This window comes from Hipposideros armiger, unplaced genomic scaffold, assembly GCF_001890085.2.
Source record: "Hipposideros armiger isolate ML-2016 unplaced genomic scaffold, ASM189008v1 scaffold_991, whole genome shotgun sequence".
Lineage (NCBI taxonomy): Eukaryota > Metazoa > Chordata > Mammalia > Chiroptera > Hipposideridae > Hipposideros > Hipposideros armiger.
In genome coordinates, this window is record NW_017732341.1 from 182,531 (window position 1) to 210,500 (window position 27,970).

At 39.6% G+C, this 27,970-nt stretch overlaps 1 protein-coding gene across 6 annotated transcripts in view; it reads right to left on the reverse strand.

Annotated features, from left to right (window-relative positions):
- STARD13 (StAR related lipid transfer domain containing 13) overlaps positions 1 to 27,970 on the reverse strand; it is a 226,717-nt gene that overhangs the window by 23,614 nt on the left and 175,133 nt on the right. For 5 of the 6 annotated variants that reach the window (XM_019631357.1, XM_019631355.1, XM_019631359.1 and 2 more), the window contains 2 exons: positions 13,144 to 13,207; positions 1,076 to 2,478 (listed from right to left, as the gene is read on the reverse strand). In XM_019631357.1, coding sequence (XP_019486902.1) covers positions 1,076 to 2,478; positions 13,144 to 13,207 — 1,467 coding nt within the window. The remainder of the gene's footprint in view (positions 1 to 1,075; positions 2,479 to 13,143; positions 13,208 to 27,970) is intronic. The other variant, XM_019631358.1, reaches the window with a different exon arrangement.

Here is a 27,970-nt window from a genome sequence, read left to right on the forward strand (position 1 = left end):
TTTAAGTTGCTAATCAAAATAGTTTTCAAGACAAGAAAAATCACAAAGTAAATGGGACAGAAGACACACATGTACAGAATAGACTTAAGAAACTATTTCCAAGTCTGATCATTCTGGAGAAAAGTCATCATCTCTGTTTCATTAGGAGATTTGAATAAGTTATAGACTACATTTTATTTGTTTACTCCTAAATTCATTCCCAAAGTGTTGAAAGCATCTGAGACTCTGTGTGTGTGTGTGTGTGTGTGTGTGTGTGTGTGTGTGTGTGAGAGAGAGAGAGAGAGAGAGAGAGAGAGAGAGAGAGAGAGAGAGAGAGAGAGAGATCTCAGTTTTGGTAGCTGTAAAATATTTTCACATTGCCATCCTGTCTCTGTACTCTCGCGTTTGGTGCTGACATGGAGCCCGAAGGTGACAAGCACAGATGAAACAGTCCTGAAGTGATGATATATCAGTGAACCCCAAAAGACATCACTTCCTCAACTAGAAACCCAGCAGCACACACATTTTACTCTTTTTATTTGTTAGGCCCATCCAGGACAGTTTGTCCAGGGTACTTCTGAAATGGTATTTGTAAAACAGCTTTTATGTACTCTGTAATTGGCATTTTCAAGACAAAATAAACTTATGAAGTACACACCTCAGATCTCAGAATTTTTGCATAGAGTTAAAAAAAAAAGTTTAATGTTTGGGGTAGAGACGTTTGAATGAATACTGCTGCAAGGTCTTGGGCAGCACCTGTGTACAGGTGCTGGGCCTCCGTTGTCAGTGATTCCTGAACAGTCCCCAGCATAGTGTTTTGCACATAAGCTCAAATATTAAAAAAATAAAATAAAACTAAGGTTGAATTAAAAGGTAAACACTCAGAGAAATGAACGTGAATTAACATGTATTCAATCACCATATTATAAATTGAACAAAAGACATACTTCTGTTCAAATGATTCCTAATCGCATATACCACTGCCAATAGTGTCGGGCATTTAGTAAGTGCTCTTGAAATGTTTGTTAAATAAATAAACAAACAATGAGTATTACGAAGTGGATTAAAAATCACTTCACAAAATCATGCTACCAACCTGTTTGGCCGGGTCAGGGAGGCCCCCACCCCAGAGTCCCTCCTTTCTCTGACCCCTGTGGCCTCAGACTCATTAAGCGATGTTCCGTCTCTATCCACGTCACTGGGTGTTGTCCGACCTTCGGAGACAGAGTTGCCTTCGAAATCTAGGGTGACCTGATTAGAAGATGGGAAGGGACATAAGCCAGGCTTTCCAACCAACGTGTCATGTGTTTGTAGTTCAGGCAAGACGTTCTTTGACCAGTCGTCCACTACCTCTCGGAGCCCATTGACGTGGTGCAGAATGTCATCTAAATGAGGGAAAAGATCATCTCTCTCCAAGTCCAAAAGGTCTCCTGTGCTGGCATACAGATGGGAGTCTGGGACGTTGTCATAGATACTGACACGACTTGCTCTGTGGCAGGACGCCATGAGCCGGGGCTCCCTGGCACCAGGGCCCTGCTGTCTGCCCAGGGAGATGCTCCCGGTCCTCCAGTTCACCCCATTGCTGTTGTCTGTTGGCGAGAGGCTTTCGATAGACAGTGCCTTTGGGAACGTTCCTGGCTTATGATCCTTGGGAACATGCACGACCAAGTTCTCCTGGGAATGAAACTCATGCGTGTGGTTTTGCTCGCCTGCATCCTGCAGTGCTGTCCCGGCCAGCACATCCAGGTCTTCCAAGTACATGCCCCCGCGCTTGTTGGCCTCCTGGCATTTTCGTTCCTTCAGGCCTGGTGTGCTCAGCCCACTGCTGCCATTTTCCGATGGGCTGCTCTCGCCGCTCCATTTGTTGGAGCATGGAAGCCCTTGGGTGCAGGTGGCTGGGGGCAAGTTCTGGAGGTCGCCATTTGGTATCTGGATGCACTGCATGGCCTTGAAGTACTCTGGCTCCTGCTGCAGCACAGGCCCGCTGATCACCAGGCCCCCTGTCTGCCCAGGCCCCTTATGCCGCCCGTGTGCTCCTTTCGCTCGGAGTGTTTCCATGCGTTTCAAAAATGACTTGGCCCTGGCCCTGCTGGTTTTCTCATTCTTTGGGTGGAAAGAGTGGTTGAGCATGTCTTTGGGGGACTGTGGGAGGCTGCTGCTGACTGCCGTGGCATCCAGCATGACCAGGCTGCCGTCGGGGCCGTACTGCCCGGAGCAGTCGAATGCCTCCCGGCCAGCGCCCTGGCTGCCTAGCTGGCTGCGGCCGTCACTCCCGCCACTGCTTTCACTGTGGATGGAGCAGACCTCAGGCTCGCTCAGGTCTGTGAGGACACTTTCACTGCTGGTTGTGTTTCTCATCCTAATGTCTCCTGATGACCCATTTCTGTCTCCCCCAGGAAACAGTGTGTGGAGGTCGTCCACGCGAGACCACCGGCGGCTGGTTCTTTGGAAAGTCCATTTGTTACTGATACAGAGATCTTCCTCATCTGAGTCGTCACCCTGAAAAACATCAAGGATAATGTGTATTGACAGGTGGCTCAGATGCAATGGGAAATCTAGGGGCACACAGGCCACGTGTTCCCACCTGCTCTCCCTTCTTCCCTCCCTTTCACGGGTGCCCTCTGGGTTTCTTGGGCACCTGTACTCGGTGCTTCCACCATCATCCACTGTCCTGCACACCCTCTTCCTCCCTGGTGGCTAGAGGGTCTCCTCTTAACCTGCCAAGCTTTCTTCTTTTTAATTGTCATAGTTTCTGAATAGTTCCTTTCCCTCTAAGAAGCTTTCCTTGACTGATTACAAAGAAGGTATAATTACCATCTGACTAGACAGTCTAAATCTAAAACATCTGCAGTTCTCTTCTTCACACAGAAACTTAATCCTGCCAAAGAAGGCCCTTACGTCTTTCCTGAAACCTCTTCGCTGAGCTCCAGAGCCATATTTTCAGCTTCCTTCTTCTGAACCTCAAAGCCAGTATATTTCAATGCGAACTCTCCTTACCGTCGTCTCCCCAACTGGATTCTTAAATTAACAGCAAAACTATGTACTGGATTCCTGTAAGCAGAAACTTGGGAGCCCTTCTAGAGATCACAAGTTGAGGAGAGTCGGATCCAGCCAGCTCCACTAAGCCAGCCCTTTTGTTTCTAATCTACTCTGAACCTCCCTTCCTGTGGCAGGAAATACACCTCAGGGCTGCAGCACCTACTTCTTTGCCCCGTCTTACACCCTGCTCCTCACACATTTATCTTACCTGTCTGGGTTCTGCCTGAATTTGCATCCCCTGAGAAATGAGAGTCTGGGTCCCCTGAGGCCAGAGATGACCTTGTGTATCTTTGCAAATCCCTCCAGCCCAGTACAGACCCTGGCCTAGAGCATATACATAATAATTTCCTTCCAAGATGCACTGAGTCACCAGCTCCTTCCTCCTCCTCACTATGCGTATTACCAAGGCCCAACTCAGATGATTTTCAAATCTGCTCCCTCATTTGTATCTACTCCCATTCCCTTTGTGTAGGCCCTTGGCTCCTCTGTCTGGGTCTGTTACAGTCTAAACCTGGCTAGAATCCTGTCTCCGCCATCTCAACAGCTTTCCACAGTGTAATCCAAATATGATCACATAATTTCCCAGCTTAAAAGCCATCAGCGTTTTTTGTGTGGCATTCAAAGCCCTTTCGCCCTGACTGCAATGTACTGACTTTGCTTGCTTCCTTTCAGCCGTGCCTTCCAATTTCCCTGCACTGTGTCCTGGCCCACAGCCACCCCCCAACACTCAGCTCTGTTACAGGATTAAGAGCCTAACAGGATATACGTGGCCCACTGCCGAGAATGTCCTTCCCTGGTCCCGACCATTCTTAGGTACTCTGGGTTCTCAGCTCACATGTCACATTCTCTTTGAAGCCTTCCCCGACTGCTCTCAGCAATGACTACCTTCTCCCCTGCACTCTTATAGCATTTGGATCAGACCTTTCCTGTAGCATTTACTCTAATGATAACTGAAGCTCATGTCACATGCACCCACTCTCTTTTTTCTTTTTTCTTTTATTCAATAGGTATTTATTATGTGTCTATGTATTAAGTATTTCTGGCTAGGTCCTGTGGTTATAAACATTATTCATTTTTATTATTTTTCTATTCTGTATTTTTTTATTAGTGTCAGGTGTACAAAACAATGTAGTAGTTATACATTTCACCCCTCACAAAGTGATAACCTCCCTCCTCCAATCTATTGCCCCTCTGACGTTGTATATATCTATTACAATTCCACACACACCCACTTTCAATCATTACAGGTAAGCTCATCAACAGTAAGGCCTGTGTTTCTGTTTTATTCATATTTATATCCTCCCCAATGCCAAGCTCATAGTAACTGCTCAATAATTTTTTCTTAATTGAATTGAATTTACTTTATTTTACTTTGGTATCTGGTTCTGAGACCCAGGTCTAAGTGCTAGTAGTACCAGTTAAGAGCTTATGAGACTGTACAGAGTTGCTTACTTTCTCCAAAGTTTCTATCACTTAAAAAATGGGACTAAACACAGGCCCTGCCTTGTGGGTTCCTTAAGGGGATTAAATGAAATAAAGCATTTAGTAAGTCCCTTATTGAGGAGCATTTGTTTATTTGTCATTTTCTAATGTTTGTTCAACTGCTTATTTATTGCCTAAGATTGCTTATCTGTCTTTTTACATATCTAGCACCACCTTAACTCCCCTTAACTTTGCAATTTATTCTGGTTTCAAGGAAAAGTAAACAGATGCTCAGTCAGTGAATGTTGCGATATCCCCATTCTTGTTTATTTCTTGAAAATCTAGATTCATATGGGTTGGACTAAATGACAAATTACAACATTCAAGTATAAGGTGGAAGAAAATACAAAGCCAAGGTACTAACAGAGAATTCCATAGCTTTGGGGTCACGGTGGGAAACTAGATTTGAGTTTTTATTTAAAAAGTTGTGTAAATCTTTGGCAAAAGTGTTTTAAAAAAATTGTACAAGTGGAAAAAAGGCAAGATTCTGGGGTGATGACTCAAAATTATACTTCCTCTGTACCATTTTCTACGTTCCCTTCCCTTGTGATCAATACAATAGAACCCGACATCTGACGGCCATTATATATCAGGCACCATGATAGGTTGAAGGTTGAGTTTTGGATTTTCATATCACATTTCAGGAAACCAGTAAGGGGTAGTTGATATGAAGTAAATATTCTGAAAAAGCCCTTTTAGCAAATAGTTTTTGAGAAGGCAAAAGAAGGATATGCTTTTAAAGAAACTGTAGATATTTTAAAATAGAAACTACAACAATATTTAGTGTTGGCTTCAACGAGCTCTCTCAAGCTAGCCCAAACTAGGATACAGATGCTAGTAAACCACATACTAGTTGGATAAGGACTCCTTTATTTTGGTTAAGAAAAGATGCCAAGCTGGGCTCTGTGGACTGGGAACGGAAAGCCTGCCTCTGTCTGCTAGGCTCTAAGAGCTTATTATATGAGCTTTGGGCAACAGGAAGATATTTACAACCCAACCAAGCCATGTGAAAAGTGGTAAACTCCTGGAAAAAAAAAGGCAAACAGTTCGGGGAAATTTTTCAGTATTTAGATCATTTGAACCAAAACAAACAAACAAAAAACCCAAAGCAATAATAAACAAAACAAGGCAAAAACAAACAAACAAACAAAAACACCCATTCTCATTAGCACCTCGTGCATATAATTATTATAGTATGTCCCAAAGGGTATTGACATGGTTCTCTATCCTTGTTTTCCTCTAGTGCAGGCTCTTTCAAACTACTGATAGTGACATGCAATAAGAAATACATTTTCCATCACAACTCAATTGCACATATACATATTACACTAAATAAATAAATAAATAAATAAGTAAATAAATAAATGCTATAATAATTATCCATGTTTGTACGCCAATGTTTTTTATTAAAGTATAGTTGACATACAATATTATATCAGTTTGAAGTGTACAACAAAGTGATTTATATACTTTACCATCTGATCATCATAAATTTAGTAACCATGTGTCACCATACAAAGTTATTATGATATTGTTGATTATTTTCCCTGTGCTGTACATCACATTCCCATGACATTTATTTCATAACTGGAAGCTTGTACCTCTTATTCCCTTCACATTTCTTATCCATCACCCCACCCACCTCCTGTCTGGCAACCACCAGTTTGTTCTCTGTATCTCTGAGTCTGTTTATGTTTTATTTGTTCGTTTTTTTTTAAATTCCATATATAAGTGAAATCATATGGTATTTGTTTTTCTCTGTCTTATTTCACTAAACTGTACTCTAATATTTTATAATCTAATTTAGTCTGTTTCCTTTTTTTTTTTTTAATGTTTTTTGTGGCCCACCAAATTCATCTGACAACCCATCAATGGGCCATGATGCACAGTATGAAAAACACACTGCTCTAGAGTTTAACTTTTTTATACACTCCGGGCCCAGCAGATTATCAGGGATGTAGCAGACCCTCCAATAGCAATTGTGGAAGCGTATTATACTTGTTGGTTAGGAGGTGATCAGTTTGATCAGTTTTTTGAGGCTAAAAACAAATAATTTGATTATTTAGAAATCCAAAATGGAAATCTCTAGGAGTCAGATGTCTTTATGAGAAAATGAAACACCAAACTAACCTTATCTTCCTATCTCAGTGGTTTAGTAGACCATGAAAATACTGTGGGCATAGAATGTCTGGGTTTCAGCGAGGGAACTAACAAGGCTCTCCTGACATGGTTGTGGCTGCGATGGCTACCTGTGCTAGATGCTACAGAGTTTTGTTAGTAACTGACTGAGTCATTAACTCCACCAACAAGTCTGATCAAAAGACTGGAAGCAACTAAGGAGAGATCTCTGGAAGATGTCTCAAAATTATCCATTTTAACAATAACTTGAATGAGCCAGGAGAATTCATGTTTTTAAAATATAAAGATGACACAAGGTCATTCATGAAGTGATCTCGAGTAATGCACCCTTCTTGAGGATCAGTTTTCTCAGCTGTAAAATGGAAATGACAATACACATGTAGCATGGTTTGTCAACACAACAAAATGAGATTTTATGTGAAAATGCTACATAAACCTTAAAGAGCAAGACAAAACTAAGTATCATTGTTAGAGACAGGTGATATGGAGATGGATAAAGATCTTAACAGGATTGAAGGATGACCTGCTAATAAGATGAAATTTCATGAAGTCCCTAACTTTAAAAATCAAATAGAGGATGTGCAGAATGGAACAGACTTGGTATACCAGCAGTTACTATTCATAGCTTCATGAGTTATAGCAGATCTAAGTCTAACGTGAGTTGACCATGTAATATGGCCACCAAACTAAGTCACCAATATCAAGATGCACGACCAGAAGCACAGATCTTAAGACTGAGAAAGCTGGAGCTCCACTGTGCTATATACTGGTCACATACATCAGGAACAGTGGGCTTTGTTCCAAGTGCCACATTTTAAGGGGCACATGGGAAAGGGTGTATTTTTAGAGAAGAGTAATCAGAATGGCTGAAGTTCTAAGAACCACAACCTCCCTTGAATGATGATTGAAAAAACTAATAGTTTGGTTTAGAAATCAGGAACTTCAGAGCAGTGCTACTCCAAACTTACCTGTCTCCAAAGAGATAATAAGTACAGACATTGAAAGTAAATGTTAAGCACTATTTGGCAAGGCTGTGCTACCCAAGTTCATGATCAATGACATGTCTTACTGGACTGGGTAGAGTCCAGTCTGGCTGTAGGTCCATGTTACAATGTGGACATATTAAGATTAGTTTATCTACCATAGCTCAAAGTGTATAATATACAGGAGCCATTGTTTCACAGAAAGATAATTATAGGAATTGGCTTATGATGAAGGATTAAAGATGAATTTTGAAAATACAGCACTACTTATTTCATTGTGAAAAAAAGGTAAAAAGGAATATCCTAAGCTTTTAAAAATGACTTTCAAATCTCTTCTTTGATTCCAGTCAATATATTCTGTGAGACTTTTCTTTATGATGATTAGTATTAAAACAAAGAAACATTTTAGATATATACATTCTTTCCTGTGAGTAGTGTTGTCAATCCAACCTAAACTAGATAACAAATAAGAAACTCAATGTCATGAATATTCAGAGTCATAGTGTTTGATCAACATCTGAGTATAGGCACTTAATATGGGGAATTGTTATTTCAAAGTAAACTTTTTGTTAGTTATGACAGCTGAACAACAAAAAAATTATGGGTGCACTTGTGATTCTTCACATTAATTGCGTATGTGTACACTTTCAATAAAAATATGAATTTTGCAATTCTTTTCAATTTCCCATTATATTTGTTTTGATTATATTTATTGCAATGCAATTTTGTGTCTGTTGAGTCTAATAATAAAACATTTAGTCTTGTATTTTCTATAACTCTTTTCATTTCAGAATTCTAATAATTCACTTGTATTGCATTTTACAAAAGTATCTTGGGCAGTGGCACACTGGAAATTAAAAACAAAACAAAACCAATAGTCAGTTTTAGTTTCTCAAATTCACCACAGGCAGTTTGAGAAACTTTTGTTCTAGATAGAGCAGAGGTAAGAGAACTTCTGGAAAGTGTCAGATAGTAAATATTTTAGGTTTACAGGCCATGTAGTCTCTGTCACAACAACTCAATCTGCTGCTGTAGCCAAAAGAATGGGTGTGACTTCATTCCAATACAACTTCCTTTACAAAAACAGGAGCAGTAGTTAGCTGACCCGCCCTCCTCCATGCCTAGAGGACAGACCTGTATAAAAGGTTGCTGTATAAAAGGGGAAATCCATACATAATCTGTGCTTCTCCAGAGAAAAGAGCTGGAATCAGATGGGCAAGTGTACACTGAATCAGCTTTTAGCTTATTAGACTTTGAGTAATTAGAATAAAACAAACTGCCTTGCAATGTAGTGAACTCATCACGTCTAGACGCTCATGAGTAAAGGCTGAGTGAACCGTGAGGGATGTGCTAAGAAGTAAATCCTGTCGTGGATGGGAGGCTGGAAAAGATGATGGAAGGTTCTTTCTGGCTCAAACATCCTATGGTTCTAGGACATTCACATGCAATTACCTTCACTTCAAGACTGTAATACTCTCCAGTCACGTGAGTGGTGAAATAAAATGTAATTTTTCTCTCATTTGACTGCTGTTGGGAGCTGCCAGGAAGTACCTTATTTGGTGGGAGATGCAGGGATATAAAAGGCAGCATGGTGGTGGTGGTGCGGGGGTGCTGGAGACCAGGCCCTGGACAACTGTAGCTCCATGGAAATGCTGATGGTATCCAGGCCAGGAGATGTTGCAAGGTGACAATTATTCATGGCTTCTGTGTTGCTGTCCATCTTTGTTATGATGTCAGAGAGCTTTATGAAAATGATAACTTTAACCAGAACCTTCTTTAGAAGCCGCTCTTTCTCTCGTGGGAAATCTTAGGAGGGGCGTCCTGTGTGCGCGTGTGTGCTTCTCTTTCTTCATTGAACAGACAGCCCACTGGAGTCTTCAGTCTCTGACTCTAACTTTGAATAAAAATCACATCACATAAACACTAACCATAACTAGGGGATGTCAGTATTGTCATAAAGCAAGGGGAGATTTTTGTGGATGATAATACAGAAGAAACACTTTATTGTTTCTTGGGCCTTGTTTTTCATTTAGATGAAGGGCCAATGTTTGGCTTTTCTAAAAAATGAGAACATTCTTAGCTGAAACTATATATTCCTCAGAGACAACTATCAACTGCAAAAGAAAGCTTGTTGTCTTTGTTTAAACAGAATTTGGCCATATCTTTACATTGGAAACAGTAGTCCACATACGTCCATAGCTGCAAGAGGCAGCTAATCCATAGTTACACAGAAGTTTAGACGTTATCTTCCACTAAGTTAACTGGAGCTGAGTGGCTGTGTTGGCCTGTTCAGAAGCACAAATATGCCATTTGCAATGTTGCAGGGGGAGGAGCCTGAAGACTGAGGCAGGGGATGGCTGGTGTTCTCAGGCTCTCCGGAAACGATTCTTGGCTGGGTTAAGTCTTTCAGTGAGCTTCATGGCCAAGATTAAGAACACTCTCTCCACCTAAGGCTCCCAGAGACAGGAAGGTAATCTTGAATCTTTAAAAGACCACTTTTTTCTTCTTCCATGAGAAAATCTTGTGGTCCTGTCTCGTGGGAGGGCAGGTTCGATTTCATTTTTCCTGGTGGCATTTGATGTACAAGGAAAGTGCACACCTACCTAAGTATGAGTAAGGCTTCGTCATCCTCATCTGTTTGTATACTTTTTTTTTTCCTTTCTTGGGTCAACACACCAAACTCTTCAGATTTAAATGAGAAGAAAATGCAAAGCAGAGCGATAAGATCCATGACTCTTGAGCGATCCAGAGATAAACTTCCATGAAGATATTAAATAAGTGGTAGACTTTAGTACAGATGGAAAGAAACATCCCTCTTCTAAAAACAATAAAAATACACAGCTGTATGGACTGCCGAGAAACTCTTCCAGGCCTAGAAGCTCACTAGGGCTCCATATGTTTCTGAATAGCTTTGAAAGGCAAGGAGGGTTTCAAACCCAGCCTCTGCTAATTCTAAGTGGTTTTGGGCAAGTTACTACCTTCTCTGCCCTTTAATTTCTGCATCTGTGATATGGGGTTTATGATGAGGAATAGTGAGTCGCACACAATAAGCAGTGTGTGAGTGTTTGCTCCCCACACAAACCACGGAGCCAGCACACACAGACCTTTCATAGGCCCAGTAGCCCCAAGGGGAGAATTACTGTGGCCCCAGACAGGCCATTTGGGGGTGCTGTTCAGCAGAATTAAGCATGTCAGGGCCTCCGCAGATTAGAGATGAGATTTATATCTTTATTTTTTGGATTGCTTAAATTAGGGACATAGCTAGAGGAAATGCTGCTGTCTTAGTTTTCTTCTAAATAAACTAATTCCAAAGTGCATTGAAGCTCCACATGGGGCCTGGTTCTCAAGTTTCACTTCCTATTTTTGATCATTTGGCTTATTCCTAGTCTGTATTTACTTTATTATATATATTACATATATTATATATTATATATATATAAAATATATGTGTGTATGTGTGTGTATATGTATATATATATATTTTTTTTTGTTTGTTTGTTTGTTTTTTCCCAGTAAAATGAAGAAGTGGCCTATGACTCATGTCAGGGGCCAATGACGGGAACACATGCCGCCACACAGGGTCTCCTGCATAGTTGCTGAGGCCACAACCCCAGATGCTGGTCATTATTGAAAGTCACAAGTGGGTGGAGACCACATGCTGGAATTATTTATTTGAAAACTCAGGCTGCAACTCCCCCATTTACCATGTGAAAAGCAGTATTTTATTCAAGTGCATGCACTGGCGAGGTCTACAGCTAGGTCGGGTCTGTAAGGATGTATGCTCTCTATCCAATATAAGGAATAAATTAAGAAAGTCAGAATACTGAAGTGACCAATTTACAGAGGAGCTTTTGTGAAGGCAACACATATATAGTCTAACAAATGTTATTCAAGCCTATCTTACATATGGGGTTCAAAAAGGTGGTGATAGGGCAAGAATATAATCACTCCACTTGGTTGAAAACAAATCATGTCATTAGTTTTGGGCATTTTCTTTCTTTCTTTCTTTTTTCTTTTTGCAATACACTGAAGCTAAAGGTTTGCATGGGCAGCTGTACAGACCAGCCACACTTTTGAAACACAGGCGTGGCTGTGTTCAGTTTAATAAGAACCATGTGTTACAATCAAAACAAGATCTGACCCTCATGCTTCAAATAGTATGCACGCTTCTCAAGGGCTCTATTCAGCCAGACAGCTGTTGGGACGTTTATTCCCACATTTTTAATTTGTCTTTGGCCTGGACAAATTGCTCATGTTTTAATATTTCTCTGGATATTGTTTTTCACCATTTTAACTCCTTAGCTTAAATGTTTGGTTGCTAGTTCCAACCCCAAATTGTTTTTAAGGTGAGGTCAACCAAAATTCATTTGCTTTTTTTTTGGGGGGGGGGAGTGCTATTTTAGAGCAGAAATTCAGGCTAAAGTTATTTTTAAAGATTAGGTTACTCAAGAGTGACTTAAAATCTACTGGGCTTAATGATTTCTCTGTGAAGACCAGGATAAAGAACACTTTCTTTTGACTCGAAGATGTTTTCTCTGCTTCTTCGAAGTATACTGAGGCTTGACTTGTTACATATTAGAGAAGTGAAACGAGAAAAAGTAGGTAATGACTCAACCGTGAATTTCTTAAAAGGATCAATTCAGTGAGAAAGATGGGTCTTTCAGCATCAGCATGGTGGTGAGCAGCCTCAGTTGTGGATTTAGAGATGCCTGAGGTTGACACCCTGCTCTGCCACTAGTTAAAAAAAAGGAGCATGGATAAATGATTTAACTTATTCAAGTTGTACTTTCTTTATCTAGGAAACAGAGAATCCCTACCTCAATGGACTAAATGAGATCGTGTATGGTAAGTACATAACACAGCTCCTGGAACACAGTAAGTGCTCAATAAAATACAGCTTTATTTTCGAACTGACATCTCCAACCTTATTCATGAGAAGTTCTAGAAGGAGGATTGAGTATAGTGACTCTTAAAACTGAACGACACTCCTTGTGACTAGAGCAATGTGCAAGGGGGATAAGCGTGAAAGACGAGGCAGACTCAGTATCTTGTTGTTACACTCTGCCCCCAACCCCTCAACCATTATGAAGTGAACTTGCCTGAGAATGAATGCATCTGGAAATGTACTTGAAACAAAATGTTAGCAGGAATGGACCCACAGACTCTTTTCTGCATTCTCGTAATCTCTTAATTACCATGGAATATTTGACTCTAAGATAGAGTGGATGTTAACACATCCACAAACTTCTGAAAGATTACCATAAGCAATTACAACATTTTACATTTTTATGCAAACCCTCTGATAAAAAGTAAAGCAAAATGAGATGGTGAAACAAACAGACCTCCGCCTGGGTTTATAATGGACTTATTTAACCTTATGATGGTTATCATAAGATGGGATATTTGGAGAACAAACAGATGGAAGGCCTTTTAGAATTCTACTCCGTTTCATGTTGTTTTAAATCTATGAATGCAAGCTTCTTCTGGTGGCATAGCCATGGTCTCAGGTGCAGACACCTACCTTTTTCCTTTGAAAGTTCACATCAAGTCTCATTGAGGCACACTTGTTCAATGTATTTAGTCGTCTAAAAAGAAAGAAAAATGTGATGATTGCTACCACTAAATTTTCTTTCCAGTTAGCTAATTCTCATTCATTGTCAGTGACGTTGAAAGTGCCCAAACAACCAGTTATGTCCCATGAAAGTACTGCACTCACAGAAGCTTCACTATAGAAGAATTCCTGTTTTCCAGCCTGTAGACCTGAGAGGACTCTGCCATGAAGCCTACCAATCTTCCCCGCTTCCCTAATCTAAACCTGTCCCTTTCCAGGCTTCTCTTTCCACTGTTCTGGGAAACTGTGGTTTATCATTTCAGCCATATTTTCAGCAGCCTCTCAATTAGTTTGCCACCTTAATCTTCTATCATGCTAGTCCCCAAATTTCAATCAACTCAACCATCTGTCTTCTCTCTTGCTCTTGGGCTGTTGGGTATAAATGGAATAACTCGCATTACAGTGCTGAATTATACATGTGATGAACTGAATTCTAACCCCACAAACACATCTGTTGAAGCCTTAACCCCCAATGTGACTATATTCAGAGTAAGAAGTAATTAAGGTTAAATGAGGTCATAGGGTGGAACCCTAATCCAATAGAATTGGCATCTTTAAAAAAGACACCAGAGAGCTCTCTCTGTTTCAATTTACACAGTGAGAAGGGGGCTGTCTGCAAGCCAGGAATTGAGTCCTTACCAAGAACCAAGCCATGCTGGCACCTTGATCTTGGACTTTCCATCCTCCAAAACTGAGAAAATAAATATCTATTGTTTAAGACACCCAGTCTGTGGTGGTTTGTTATGGCAGCCCATGCTGACTAATACATACATTTTGATTTCCGTCCTCAGCTGAGTTTGCAAAATTCCTACCCAGCATTCCTTTCATTTTTTTCACAGGTTGGCTCCCAATCTCAGATCATGAAAAAGAGATCAGTTCCTCAACAGATGACTTAGCCACAACTGCCAATGATAAAATATAGCTTAATATAAGCTATTAGACATACATTCATTTACTAATCCTTTCATTTATCATTAAAAAGATGTTCCTATTCTTTTTCAAAGCTAATCCTTTAACCTAGTTTTTGATTTCAATACCCATCACTTCATCTGAGAGACCTTGATGTCTCATTTATTCCCTCTCACCTCAGCAAACTTGCATCACTGCTTTTCTTCTCTTTAAGCTCATTTCTGTCTTGAACACATTGACTAACCAATAAGTTAGCTACCTAACTAACCATGATCAAGCACACTATCCATTTTCCTTTAATCTTATCTTTCCATCAGGCAACTATACCAACTTCCCTGACCTCCTTCCTTATACTACTCAGTTTGCTGAGAATAGTCCCAGTTTTCATTCACTTCAACCGACTGTAATCTAGTTTCATGATATCCGCTTTGCAAATAGCTGTACTATTTTGTTTTATTTGGTTACTTTTAAAAAATCATAGTTATTGAGTGTATATGGTTTAAAAAAATCAAACAACAGTCCTCACAGCCTTTTCCATGTACCATTCTCTTTGGAAGCAACTCTTTTAATTGTTTTCTTTTGGCGTTTACCTCTAATGACATGTTTATGCTGTTACTTCTTGATTTTTCAGTTTATTATCTATTTTTTAATATTAATGATTTTTCAGTCATTATCTATTCACTTTGTTTTATTAAAGATGAGGATTTATTTTTTTTTACTACCTATTCCCATCCCTCACCTCTCCCCACCCACATTTATACCCCTTACCTCTCATTACTATTGTTATATTACAATTTCATGATTTTTTGATAAAATAATATCTGGTGTTTATTATATCCATGTAAATGCTATTCACATGTATATCATTCTCTCACTACTTTTTCTTTCATTCTCAACTTTTCATTATGCCAGGAGTTAATAAACATCTTGTTTATTTGTTTCCATAGTTTTCTATGTACTTAGCCCTAAATTCAAACTCAAACACTTCCCCAATTATCTAAATTTCTAAGCATTTTAAAACCTATCAGATAGTCTGTTAATTTAATTTCCTTGGAGATGTCTCTCTCAGAGCCTTCTGACCTGTTCTAGTTGGAGTTTGCCAGAGTTTTTCATTCTTTTTATTTATTTTATTTTTTTTTATCATTGTGCTGATCAGATTTCTCAGAACTCAGATTCTCAGATTTCTCAGATACTTCTTTAAGCATGTTTTCCAATATTTTGGAGCTGAGTTATAGAAGAGGCCTGGTAATCTCAATATTTAGAATGTAGGTAGGCTGTCTCTGAAGCCCCCATTTTATAAAGAGTCTCCCACCTTCAACTATGTCTGAGTCCCTTAGTCTAGGGAACTTGTGTTTTAGCCCCTTCAGGGAGCAAACATCTAGTCTTGTGCTGATGGTGGGAAGTGGTTACCTAAATATAGGTTGGGGGAATAAATCAAGGGTTCTACCTACTTTAAAATAGAATTTCAAACAACCTTCTTCTTTTTAGTCCACCTTTAGCCTCATTTCCCACTTTTGAGCTTTTTAGGATTTAGTAGTGCAAACTGATTTATATTATGACTTCTTCCATTGGCCACTTGAATTTCATTTCTCAGACTCGCTAAATCCTCTACTTCATATTTCTGTTTTTCTGCTTTAAAAATGTTGTAGTTATGAACTCCCTGCATGGACATTTGTTTTTGTAAAGGAATGTCTCTCTGTAAATTAGTGGAGATTGAGAAGCAAGCAAATTCAGATGTCCAGCCTCCTATCTTTGACCAATTACCTTTTCTTGGGATTTGCTTATGCATAGATCTTAAGTTTTCAGCTCAATGAGTTCTGGCAATTGTAACTACCCTCAAACAAGGTAAAGAACATTTCTTCAACATCAGAAAGACCTCTTGTGCTCCTTTACCACCAATTCTCCCCCCATCACATCCCCTCTCACCACCCCCAGGGGCATCCTCTTTCTGATTTCTATTATCCGTAGATTGGTTTTGTCATTTCTTGGTCATCATATAAATGGGATCATATAATATGTATTTTTTGTGTGTCTGTTTTTTTTTTTCACTCAACACAATGTTTTTGAGGTTGATCCATGTTGTTGAGTATAGTAGTGATCATCCCTTATTAACTACTGAGTAGTATCCACAGTATGAAGATATACAATTGGTTTACCTGTGGTCTTGCTGATGGGCATTTCGGTTGTTTCCAGTTTTGACCAATGATTTTTTAGTCACCAAATTGCATGTTTTTTGTCGTGGTTTTTTTAGCAAAGACATATTTGTAGCAATGGACACTACCACTACTGTTCCTTGAAACTCTTCTCATCTTTGGCATTTAAGATTATGAATTCTCTCATCTCTCTAAACACCATCTCCTTCCTGTCACCAAGCAGTACTTGTCTCTTAACTACTATTGCTTTTTTAGAATTCAGACTGCAGTCCTTTCTTTTTTACTCTGCATGGGTAGACTGACATTTCTTATCTCATTTTAAAATAGATTAGACTCTGATGATGTCCAATCCTCTGTCTCTAGCCCAGACACTCACCCAAGCCCCAAAGTTATATTTCTAGTTATTCACTAGCCTCACACATTTGTGGGGTATTTTTGGCCCTTCAAACTCAAATATCAAAACTGAACTCACTATTCCCTTCAAAACCTGTTTCTCCTAATGTTTTGTCTTGATTACAAGTATAACCAAATAGGCCACCCAAATTGAAAAACAGTCTTCTTAAGACTCTTCTTCTTCAGGTCCACATTTAGTTTGATCACCAAGTCCTGTCAATTATACCTCCTGATATTTTTGAAATCTTGCCTCTTCTTTGGTCCTAATTCAGTCCCTTCTTATCTTTTACCTAGAGTCAGGCAACAGCCTCTTAATTGGTTTCACTACCACTTCAAATGCTTCACACTAAAACCAGTTCTACTTGTATTTCCCAATTTTTTATCATGCCACTCATTTACTTAAAAATATTTGATGACTCCCCTGATTTTCAGCCATCACCAATTTACCCACTGACTACATATTGATCAACTATAATAAGCAACTCTGGATTAGAAGCAAACAATTTAGTCTGGCACTGTCTTCAGCGCATTCTTGCCTTTTGCCCCTATAACTGACAGCCTATTGTTTTGGTCAGTTCCACATGTGTTAACATTGCTATAAGAGTGAAGCATGATATGAGTATGAAATACATATATATATATATATATATATATATATATATATATATAGTTTGTTTTTTTTCATTTGGAGACTCTGAATTATAAGAGCTTAAATAAGTCAATGTTGCTCAATTTGCAACAGGTTTGTTTATGGAAGGACTGCCTGTTATTTGCAAAATTTATTTATCTAACAAACTTGTTCTTCCATTATGGTTTGGAAACATGAACAAACCATTTTATTCTGTGCAAAAGCTTTTGATCTTCTCAATATACAAAAGACATCAAAGGGCTCATCCTGTATATACCGCAAGCTCAGATATGCCTTATACTTCCTAACCCACAGAAGAGGTTTACTTATTATTTTTTAAAGCTAGAGACTAATTAGATTTGACTACCTAGATTTTATCTCCTTTTATCTCCCCTGAAGTCAGATATTTGCCTGAATCTTAACTTAAGAATTACTACTCTACTTGGAGAAAATATTAGCAAAACATATATCTCATAAAGTACTTGTTTGCAGAATACATCAAGAATTCAAATTCCATAATAAGTCAAACAACTTGATTTTGAAAATGGGCAAACTATTTGAATTGATAGTTCTGAAAGAAGATATACAAATAGAAAATAGGCATACAAAAATGCTCAACATCATTTGTCATGGGAGAAGTGCAAATTAAAATAACAAGATACCACTACATACACTAGAATTCCTAAATTAAAAACACTGACAATACTAAGTTTTAGCAAGGATACAGAACTACTAAACCTTCCAAAGGGGTACAGTTTGGCATTTTCTTATAAAATTAAACATATTCTTAGTATCTGACCCAGCAATGCTACTCTTAGTTATTTATCCAAGATAAAATAAATCACACATACATATAAAGATTTGTACTTTAATGTTCATAGTGGTGTTATTTATAAAATAGACAAAAAGGGAAAATATCCTAAATAGCCTTCACCTGGCAAATGGATGTAATAATTGTGGCATATCCATACAATGAAATGCTCAATAATACAGTACTACCTATTGATATGTGAAACAACATGAATGACTCTCAGAGGCATTATGCAAAGTGAAAAAAGCCAGACACAAAGAGCATGCATACACTCTATGATTGAATTTATACAAAATTTTAGAAAAGGTAGAATTGTAATGACAGAAAACTGTATAGTGATTGCTAATGCCAGCAACAGAGGACTTTTTGAAGCAATGGAAATGTTCTAAATTATGATGGTGGACATTTACATAACTATACATTTGATAAAGCTTGTTAAATTGTATATACTTTAAGTTGGTGATTTTATTTGTATATAAATTATACTTCAATAAAGCTGAATAAATAATAATGTAACTGAGTGACATCAGTGGGAATGATGAAGTAAAGGTCTCCAAAATGCTGCTCCTCCACAAAAGCAAAAAGAAAACTGGCAGAAATTGTCACAATAAACTTTTAAAGAACTCTAGAAATTAATAAAGACTTGTAACAATTCCATTACTGTTAGGAAATAGTTGAGTTTATGTAAGAAGGGTGAGCTTTGTGGTATTTGAACTTGCCCTATTCTACTGTTCCTTTTCCCAGCTCTACAGGAGCTTTGAAAAACAACAGCATCACAATCAGAGTGGCTGTGCAAACCAACAGCCTAGCAGCTACTGGAGAGGGCAGAATGGGTTTGATTGCTCCAAAACCTCCATTATTAAAGAACTGCCATTGTCTGAGCTGTCTGGCAATTCCCTGAATGCCTCTATTCTCAGGGCTTGTCTTTATTTAACCTGATTCTGAGCTTATTACTAAGAACAGCTATTTTTCCACGGTGTTTGTCAAAGTCAATCAGAGGCAATTATTTAACATCACAGCTGTTCAAAATGTTAATTACAGTTGGGCCAAACAAGATGCGAACCAAAAAAACACACAAGGGAATAACAAACAAAGGGAATGAGATATCCATAGGGGACTTAGACAAGATTTGACATATTCTTAGGAATCTACAAAGCGAAGCACATATGAAGAACTGTGTGCATACTCAGGAAAGACCTGAGAAGTTCCCAATTTCTCACCTCGGTCTGACCTTGGTGATTGGCAAAGCACAAAGTAAAGGCTAAGGCGGAGCCATCAACTTCCTGCTGGAGCTTTATAGCCCAATATAAGCAGAGCTCCTTGACAAACGCTAGGAGATATAGTGGTTCAAGATGTTTAAGGAAATCACTGTTCAATCATTTGCTGACCACTAAGCTAACCAAGTGGAGACAATCAATGATTCAGGCTTTAAAGAATTAGTTAAGAAAAGTAAACAAACAGCAACAACAAGAAACCTTGGGGAAGGGGAATCTGATTTTGAGAGTTGCCACATCATAATGTTTAAAATGTCCAGTTTTAAACAAAAAAATTACAAGACAACAAACTGATTCTGAAGTTTATATGGAGGGGCAAAAGACCCAGACTAGTTAATGCAATATTGAAGCAGATGAATAAAGTTGGAGAATTGACACTATCCAACATCAAGACTTAATCTAAAGTTGCAATAATCCAGACAGTGTGCTATTGGTGAAAGAACAAACAAATAGATCAATGGAACAAAACAGAGAGCCTAAAAATAGACCCATACAAATATAGTTAACTGATCTGTAACAAAGGAACAAAGATAATACAATGAAAAACAGATAAGCTTTCAACAAATGGTGTTGAAACAACTGAACATTTCCATGCTCTGCTCCCCGCCCAAAAAAAACCATCTAGACACACAGACCTTACACCCTTCACAAAAATTAACTCAATATGGATTATAGACCCAATTGTAAACACAAAGTTATATAACTCCCAGAAGATAACATAAGAGATGACCTTAGGTTTGGTGTTAACTTTTTAGGTACAACACCAAAGGCATGCTCTGTGAAAGAAATAATTGATAAACTGGACTTTACTAAAATTGAAAACTTCTCTGTGAAAGACATTGCCAAGTGTATGAAGAGACAACCCACTGACTTGGAGAAAATATTTGCAAAAAACATAACTGATAAAGAACTGTTATCTAAAACATACCAAGAACTCTTAAAACTCAACAATAAGAAAACAAACAACCCAAAAGATCTGAACAGACTTCTCCCCAAAGAAGATACACACATGGCAAATAAGCAAGCATATGAAAAGATGTTCAACATCATATGTCATTAGAGAGCTGCAAATTAAAATATCCATGAGATAACACCTATTTAAATGACAAAATTCTAAAATATTGACAACACCAAATGCTGGTGAGGATGTGGAGCAACAGGAATGCACATTCATTGCTGGTGGGAAGGAAAAAGGATACAGACACTTTGGAAGAGAGTTTGGCAGTTTCTTGCTGGCAAACATACTCTTGCCATAGGATTGAGCAATCACACTCCCTGGTATTTACTCAGATGAGGTGAAAACTTATGAGCACTCAAAAACCTGCACAGGAATGTTAACAGCAGTTTTGTTCATAACTGTGAAATATTGGAAGTAACCATAATGTCCTTGAGTAGGTGAGTGGATAAATAAATGGTGGTATAATACATCCAGATAATGGATTCTTACCCAGTGCTAAAAAATGTGAGACGTCAAGCCATAAAAAGACATAGAGGAAACTTAAGTATATATTACTAAGTGAAAGAAGTCAGTGTGAGAAGGCTACATACCAGATGATTCCAACTATATGACATTCTGGAAGAGGCAAAACAATGGAGACATTAAAAAGCTCAGTGGTTTCCAGGGGTTAGGAGGAAGGAGGGAGGGGTGAATAATGAGAGCATAGAGAACTTTTAGGGCAGTAAAACTATGCTGTATGATACTATAATGGTAGATATATCTTATACATTTGTCAAAACCCATAAAATGTACAAGACCAAGCGTGAACCCCATTGCAAACTATAGATTTTTAATAATAATGATGTGTCAGTGTAGGTTCATCATTGTAAAGCACCACTCTGATTCAGAATGTTAATGGTTGGGGAGGTTGTGTATGTGCAAGTATTGGGGGGTATATGGGAACTCTCTGTATTTTGAGCTCAAATTTGCTGTAAACCTGAAAATGGCTCTAAAAATAAAGTCTAAGATATAATCTTTGTTTTAAATCATTTAAAAATCATTTTGATTTTTAATTTGATTTAAAAATCATTTTGTTTCTTGGACTTTGAAGTTACTGATGTAAAGTGATCTCCACTTCTTTGCCTTTCAAACTACTTGCTTGTTCATTCTCAATCCTCTATTTTATCATCATTGATAAATTTAATTTATCATCATTGAAGACATCTTAGAAATTCTAGGTGCAACTTCAAATATCATACGCACAAACCATTCAATTCTTCCCTTTACAATATATACATATGTCAAATCATCATGTTGAATATTTTAAATATTTTACCATTTTATTTGTCAATTATACCTCAGTAAAGCTGAAAAAAAAAAGAAATAGCTCATCTGTTAAGATGCAAAGAAAAAAAAGTGGCAGCAGAAAAACATTCTTTATGGTGGTCCGAAGCTAGGTAGACATTACCAGCATGGTGTAGCCTCAGCCTGTGATTTATAAACAATGTATTATAATTGGTAATTATATTACCGATGTAATATAAACAATGGCAGACTCTACTAGAATACAAAGTGGACGAAACACAGATCCCAGAGAGATGTGAATGTCTCTTTAAGGGCCGGCTGCCTCAGGTAAAAGAACATGTCATATAACAGGTATTCAGAGCATTTGATCAAAACCACTATAAAATTCTGTTGTGAGTGAAGTCAGTCTGCATTTAGGACAACTAGCATTGGTATTTGTTTACCTCTAACTTAATGATAAGTAATAGAAAGCCGGAAAGATAATCTCAGTTGGTCTAACAATGGTTGCCTGGAAAACTGTTCTTGTTTGAATCACAATTTTGATTATAAAATTTATTTTATTGGGTTGTCGGAAAAGTCATGAAGCATTTTTACAATGAAAAACGGAAAAAAATATGTCATCACTTTTCTGACAACCCAATATTTGTTGCATGAACAGTGTGTTCCACTGGATTAGAGCCTCTTTTGAGACAAGAACCATAATATATTCTTCTAATCTACATAAGGCCAAGCAAGAAATTTTACACATGATAGTCTCAGTAGGTTCTTCTTGTTTAACGGAACATATTTGACTATATTTGTCTGCATTTGTCCAATCAGTGGTTGACTTTAAATAGTCACAATAGACCTTGTATAGTCAGAATAACAGAATTATTCTCCCCACTGAGTATGACAGGCTCAGAGCTGCATCTCATTTGCATCTCTAATACCCAGCACAGGCGCTAGCTCAGAGCAAATCCACTCAGTGTTTGCTAAGGAAATATAAGAGCTTGGAAGCCACCAGAGACCATTTGGTCTGACCGTTTTCTTTTCAGACAAGGAAAGCAGGCTCGTCGAGGAGAACTTGCTCAAGGGAACCACAGATTAGTTAGCAGAGAGCTAGGGCTTCTTCCTGACAGTGATTTCCCTGCTCCCCCGCTACACAAGAAGTATATTAGGGGGCTGGAAAATGATAGCATATGTCATGGACCTCGGGCAGTGTATTTGGTAAATGGTAGTTTCCTTCTTTCTTTCCATGGCAAGAGACAATTTATGACAGGTGATGAAGACTGCACTCTGTGCTTTGAGCAAACCGGATATATGTGTTAACATACGCAAAGTAGTTTGATCCTATCAGAAAAAGTGTCCACAATGATACTGCTACCACAACCTATTAATTTCTACTCTTGTCTTCAGAATACTTAAGAATGGCTAATACATCAGCAAAGGGGAAACAGTCAGAACTCTCGCTTTAAGAGTGAAACTTGAGGTTCTAATGGCAAAGTCAATAAGGAGAGAAGAAACTGAGATTTATTCATTCAACCAGTGCCTAATGTACCAGGAGCAAGGCTAGGTGCTGGAGATGCGGAGGGGAGCAAGATGGTCCTGCCCTTGAGCATCTCACCGTCCTGTGTGTGAGCTAAATACAATGAATAAGAGAGGAGGCAACTCACTTCCCGAGCACATAAGGACAAAACCTCCCAGAGGAGATAATTTTTTGAGCAAGGCTATGAAGGACTAAGAGGAATTTGCTGCCTAGGCTAGAAAAGTTACAGGCAAAGCAAATGGGCATTAAATAGCATGCTTTAGCCTAGGAATTGCAAATATGTGAGTTGGGATGTCTGGTGAGACAGGGGCTAGGTCATGAAGGACCAAATGAAGATGTTAGGAACTACTGAAGGATATTAGACAGGAGAGCAAAGTAGTTACACTGCATATTGGAAACCTAACTGGTGGCAGGATGGAGACTGAACAGTTAGGAGATGTTTACAACAGTTTAGGTGAGGGATGAAAGAGAGACGAAGAAAGGGAGTGAGAGCAGATGGAAACTCGCTCATTAATTGATGTGGAAGCTGCAGAGGAGGAGAAATAGAAGATGACTCCCAGCCTTCTGGCTTTGCGAATATGCCATTAAACAAAGAAATGAGTGAACTAGGGAAGTAGGGAGGGAGCTAGGCTATGGGGAAGATAATAAGGTCCTGTTTGGATATGTGGAATTTTAGGGGCTCCTGTGACATCCAGACCCCCTGGGGAAGGCTCAGCATAGAGATGATATACATAGAAGATACATAATAACCCAATCATCCAGGGAGAATCCAGAACCCTGGAAAAGCCAGTGTTTCCCGCATGGGCCAAGGAGGCAGAGCCAGGCTTGGAAAGGTGTAGTCAGAGGTGGAGTGTTAGATAGGACAAGTGTCTCAAGGTCTGGGTGGTTTTTACCACATGTTATTGATGCTAAATGCTAACATGTAGCACAGTGCTTTGCAGATGCAGCTGCAGCTGGATGAGCTTGACCAGAACCTCAACCCGATAAGTTTAGCCAACTGCAAAGAAGAAATCAACAAGTAATTAACCAAATAGTATGTGTATAAAAGCAATGGCTAAGCCCCCCTTTGGGAAGACAGAGCTTTGGATGCGAATCCCCTGTCTCCTTTACTTCTTGCAAGTAAATCAGTCTACCTAAGGACAGACAGAAAGCCCCAAGCGGAGAAGCCCTGGAGTTTGGTGACATTAGGAGGTCAATAGGGACTGAAGGTGATCTAGAAGCCTCAGTACTGGAATGACGAACAGGAGGGGATAGTTGGTTAGTTGTATCAAATATTTAAGAAAGAGTAAGTGATAGAAAACCTAAACTATGCCTTTGGGTTAGGCAGTTAGCGAGAGCAGTTTTGCAGAAGCCCGAGTGAGAAAAGCTGAGAAGTGGGTGGACCCTGAAAAAGTGAAGACACATATGAGCACAGAGTATTTCTTTAAGAAGTCCAGCAAAGAAGGAGAACTATTTAGGATCGTCTGAGGCAAAAAATGAATAGTTTACCATCACATAACATTCTCTAACAAGTAGAAACAATAAAATAATTTGTGAACTGATAGGTTATTTTCTTCCAGGTTCCAATTCAATTGAACAAACATGTAATGAATTCCTGCTTGACACAGGCTGCAAAGCTCTCATGGTATACACTGAATAAGATGCAGTTCCTACTTCTGAGCACTCAGAAACTTGTAGGAGGTCCTTGCACCCCCAGGTAACTACCCCAAGTGAGGAACCCAAGAGAGGCTAGCCAGGAGGGCAGGACCCAGGGGCTGCAGAACAAGGGAAGGCGGGCGGTCTGTGTGGGGTTTTGTGAGCAGGGCATGTGCTGGGAGTACCTGAGGGTGACTGGGAGGACCCTGTCTGAGACGACCCTCCCAGTTGCCTGTCACAGAAGCTGGGGAGACAGAACTGCCCTGTGGATGTAAAGGAAAGAATGGGGAACCCTTTCCTTCCTCATAGCTTAGAGTCACACTTTACTTTTAAACTGGCAGAGGTTAGCTTGCTCATGAGGTCTCTCATGCTGATTTAATGGCCCGTTTCCGGTGATATTTCTACTCTTCCTGCTCAAGGCACAACAGGAATAACAAGCAGGGGTATGAGCTCATTTGTATCATGTGATTCGGCTTAAAGCCACAGGCTTTAGTTCTCGCCTTCCACTTACCTGCCAAGGGCCCTATCTGTTTAGGAGTGTGCTGGGCGTGGCCTTCCAGGACCTTCAGAAACAAAGGCACCAAAAAACTGAAAAAATGGTTTCTGAAGCAGGGATCATAATCGGAGCATCAGGGCCGAAAGGCCTGGGAAAGGTCTCTCCACCATCTGGAGTTTACAAAACAGACCCAGCACAGCAGGGTGGGCAGCCAGGCCAAACAGACTACTCCAGTATGTACTCTGCGAGGGTGGGGCCTTTCAGACTCTAGGGGCCGTCCAACAGGAGGGCTTTATGGGAAGAAAGAATGCAATTGGAAGTCCACAAGTGGCTGTCACTGTGCCACCACAGACCCAGTGAGGGCCATGCCTCTGCTCTGCTGAGCATTTTCCCCCTGGCTGCTCTCCTATCAGGGAAGGGGTCATATTGCAGCAGAAATGCTGACCTCTCTTCCAGCCCATAAACCCATGAACTCTCCCTGGATAGAAGCTGGGGTGAGGGAGAAAAGTGATTGAACATCGACAGATCTAGCTATCCAAAGAAAAAGCAGCAATGTATGCTGTTGGCAGGGAAGAGGGTGGATGTGCAAAACTGTGTGATTTGTGTGAGGAAATAATTTCTTAATTGAGCTGTAATTGACATATGACATTGTATGAGTTTAAGGTGTACAACATAATGATTTGATATATGTATATATTGCAAAATGATTACCACAATAAGTTTAGTAAATATCCATTGCCATGCATAGCTGCAAATTTTTTCTTACGAGAACTTTTTTTTTCAAAGATTTTACTGGGGAATTGGGGAAGGGGAACAGTGTTGGGAAATTGGGGAAGGGGAATAGCCAAGTTTTTGTCCTTTAGTCTTAGTTGTGGAGGGCGCAGCTAGCTCAGCTTCAAGTCCAGTCACCATTCAGCCACCCGTCAGCAGTTCACGGCCGCCCAGCTCAAGGTGTCATGTTCAATTTTAGTTGTGAGTGGGTGTAGCCCACCATCCCATGCAGCAGTCAATTGGAAACCTTGTTGCTAAGAGTGCAAGCTCTAACCACTGAGCCATTCAGCCACCTGTTGGCAGCTCAAGGCAGCTCAGCTCAAGGTGCCGTGTTCAATCTTAGTTGCTGTTGGACGTAGCTCACCACCCCATGCGGGAGTCGAACTGGCAACCTTGTTGTTAGGAGCACGTGCTCTCACTAGTTGAGTTATCCTGCCACCTGTTGGCAGTTCAGTGGCAACTCAGCTCAGGCTCAGCTCAATGGTCCATTTGGGAATCAAACCAGCGACCCTGTTGCTCAGCGCTCATGCTCTTAACCAACTGAGCCACTCGGCCGGCCCTTTATGAGAACTTTTAAGATCTACTCTCTTGGCAACGTTTAAAGGTACAATACAGTAATGTTAGCTATAGTCACCATGCTATGAATTATTTCTGCAGAAAACAATTTATATTATACTAAGTTATATGGTCTAATGGTCACAATTTCAAGGAAGAGTATAAGTTCCATTGGCAAACCAGCAAAGGACAATGGCCACAGTGGTCCAGGCGTACAGAACAACAACAACAACAACAAAAAGTCCAGACTGTCATGGGCTCCTTTAGTTTGTGGAATTTCAGATAAATTTTAAATTCACATATGCCCGTATTGAAAAAATCAGACGAGGTGTCCTTAGCTTTTTAACTCTTCACAACAATTGCATCTAATCTAGATAATTTCTTAGTGAGAACAAATCCAAGTTAAAATAAGGGTCAAAACCAGAGATTTCTGAGAGAGGTTCAAAAACTGATAGCAAAGCAAAACCTGCTTTTTTTTTTTGAGGTAAGTGGGTGGCATGGGGCATCTCTCCTTTCCTCCCCTGCCTGCCCCCCAGATGTGGGTCTTCAGAGGTCAGTCTTGGACCTCTTCTCTTTCACTGTCTTAGCTGTCTCTGCTGTCGCTGGGTGGCTTCACTCACTCTCAGGACCTTCATACCTTTGTGTGCTGATGATTGTACATTCCCGTCTCCAGCTGAGGTCCCCCTGTCCAGCTCCGGACCTGCACACCCAACTACTATTGGACATCTGCACTTCCTGGTCACCAGGTGCCTCACACCTTCCCCTCCTCAGACGGTGGCCAGACTCCCCTCCAAGGATGGTCCCTGCCTCAGGGAAGGTCGTCACGATTATCCAGATGCTCAAACTAGAAGTCTGGTCACCCTTACTTCTGAACAACAACACTAATAGTAGTGCCTGTTATTCATAGGTTCTTGCGAGAATTAAATGAAATCAATGTAAAGATCTTAGTATAATATTAAGCACATAGTAAACACTCACTAAATGTTAGCCATTGTCACCTGTTGTTTATCTGGCAATGCAAGACACTTTTTAAAAACATTGCTAATGTTTTTAATAATGTAATACAAATATCTAATGTGTATATATATGTATGTATATATATATGTATATATATATATATCATACAAATGTCATATGAATATATATATATGAATAACATTAAAAATATAAACTTCTTGGGCTGGCCAAATGGCTCAATGGTTAAGAACTGGCTTGGAACGCCAGAGGGCCCCGGTTCGGATCCCACATATGAGGGCCAGTGACTCTACCCTCTACAGCTAAGATGCTGAACAACAGCTCAACCTGGAGCTGGGCTGCCGTGAGTCGCTGGCGATGGTGTGGGCTG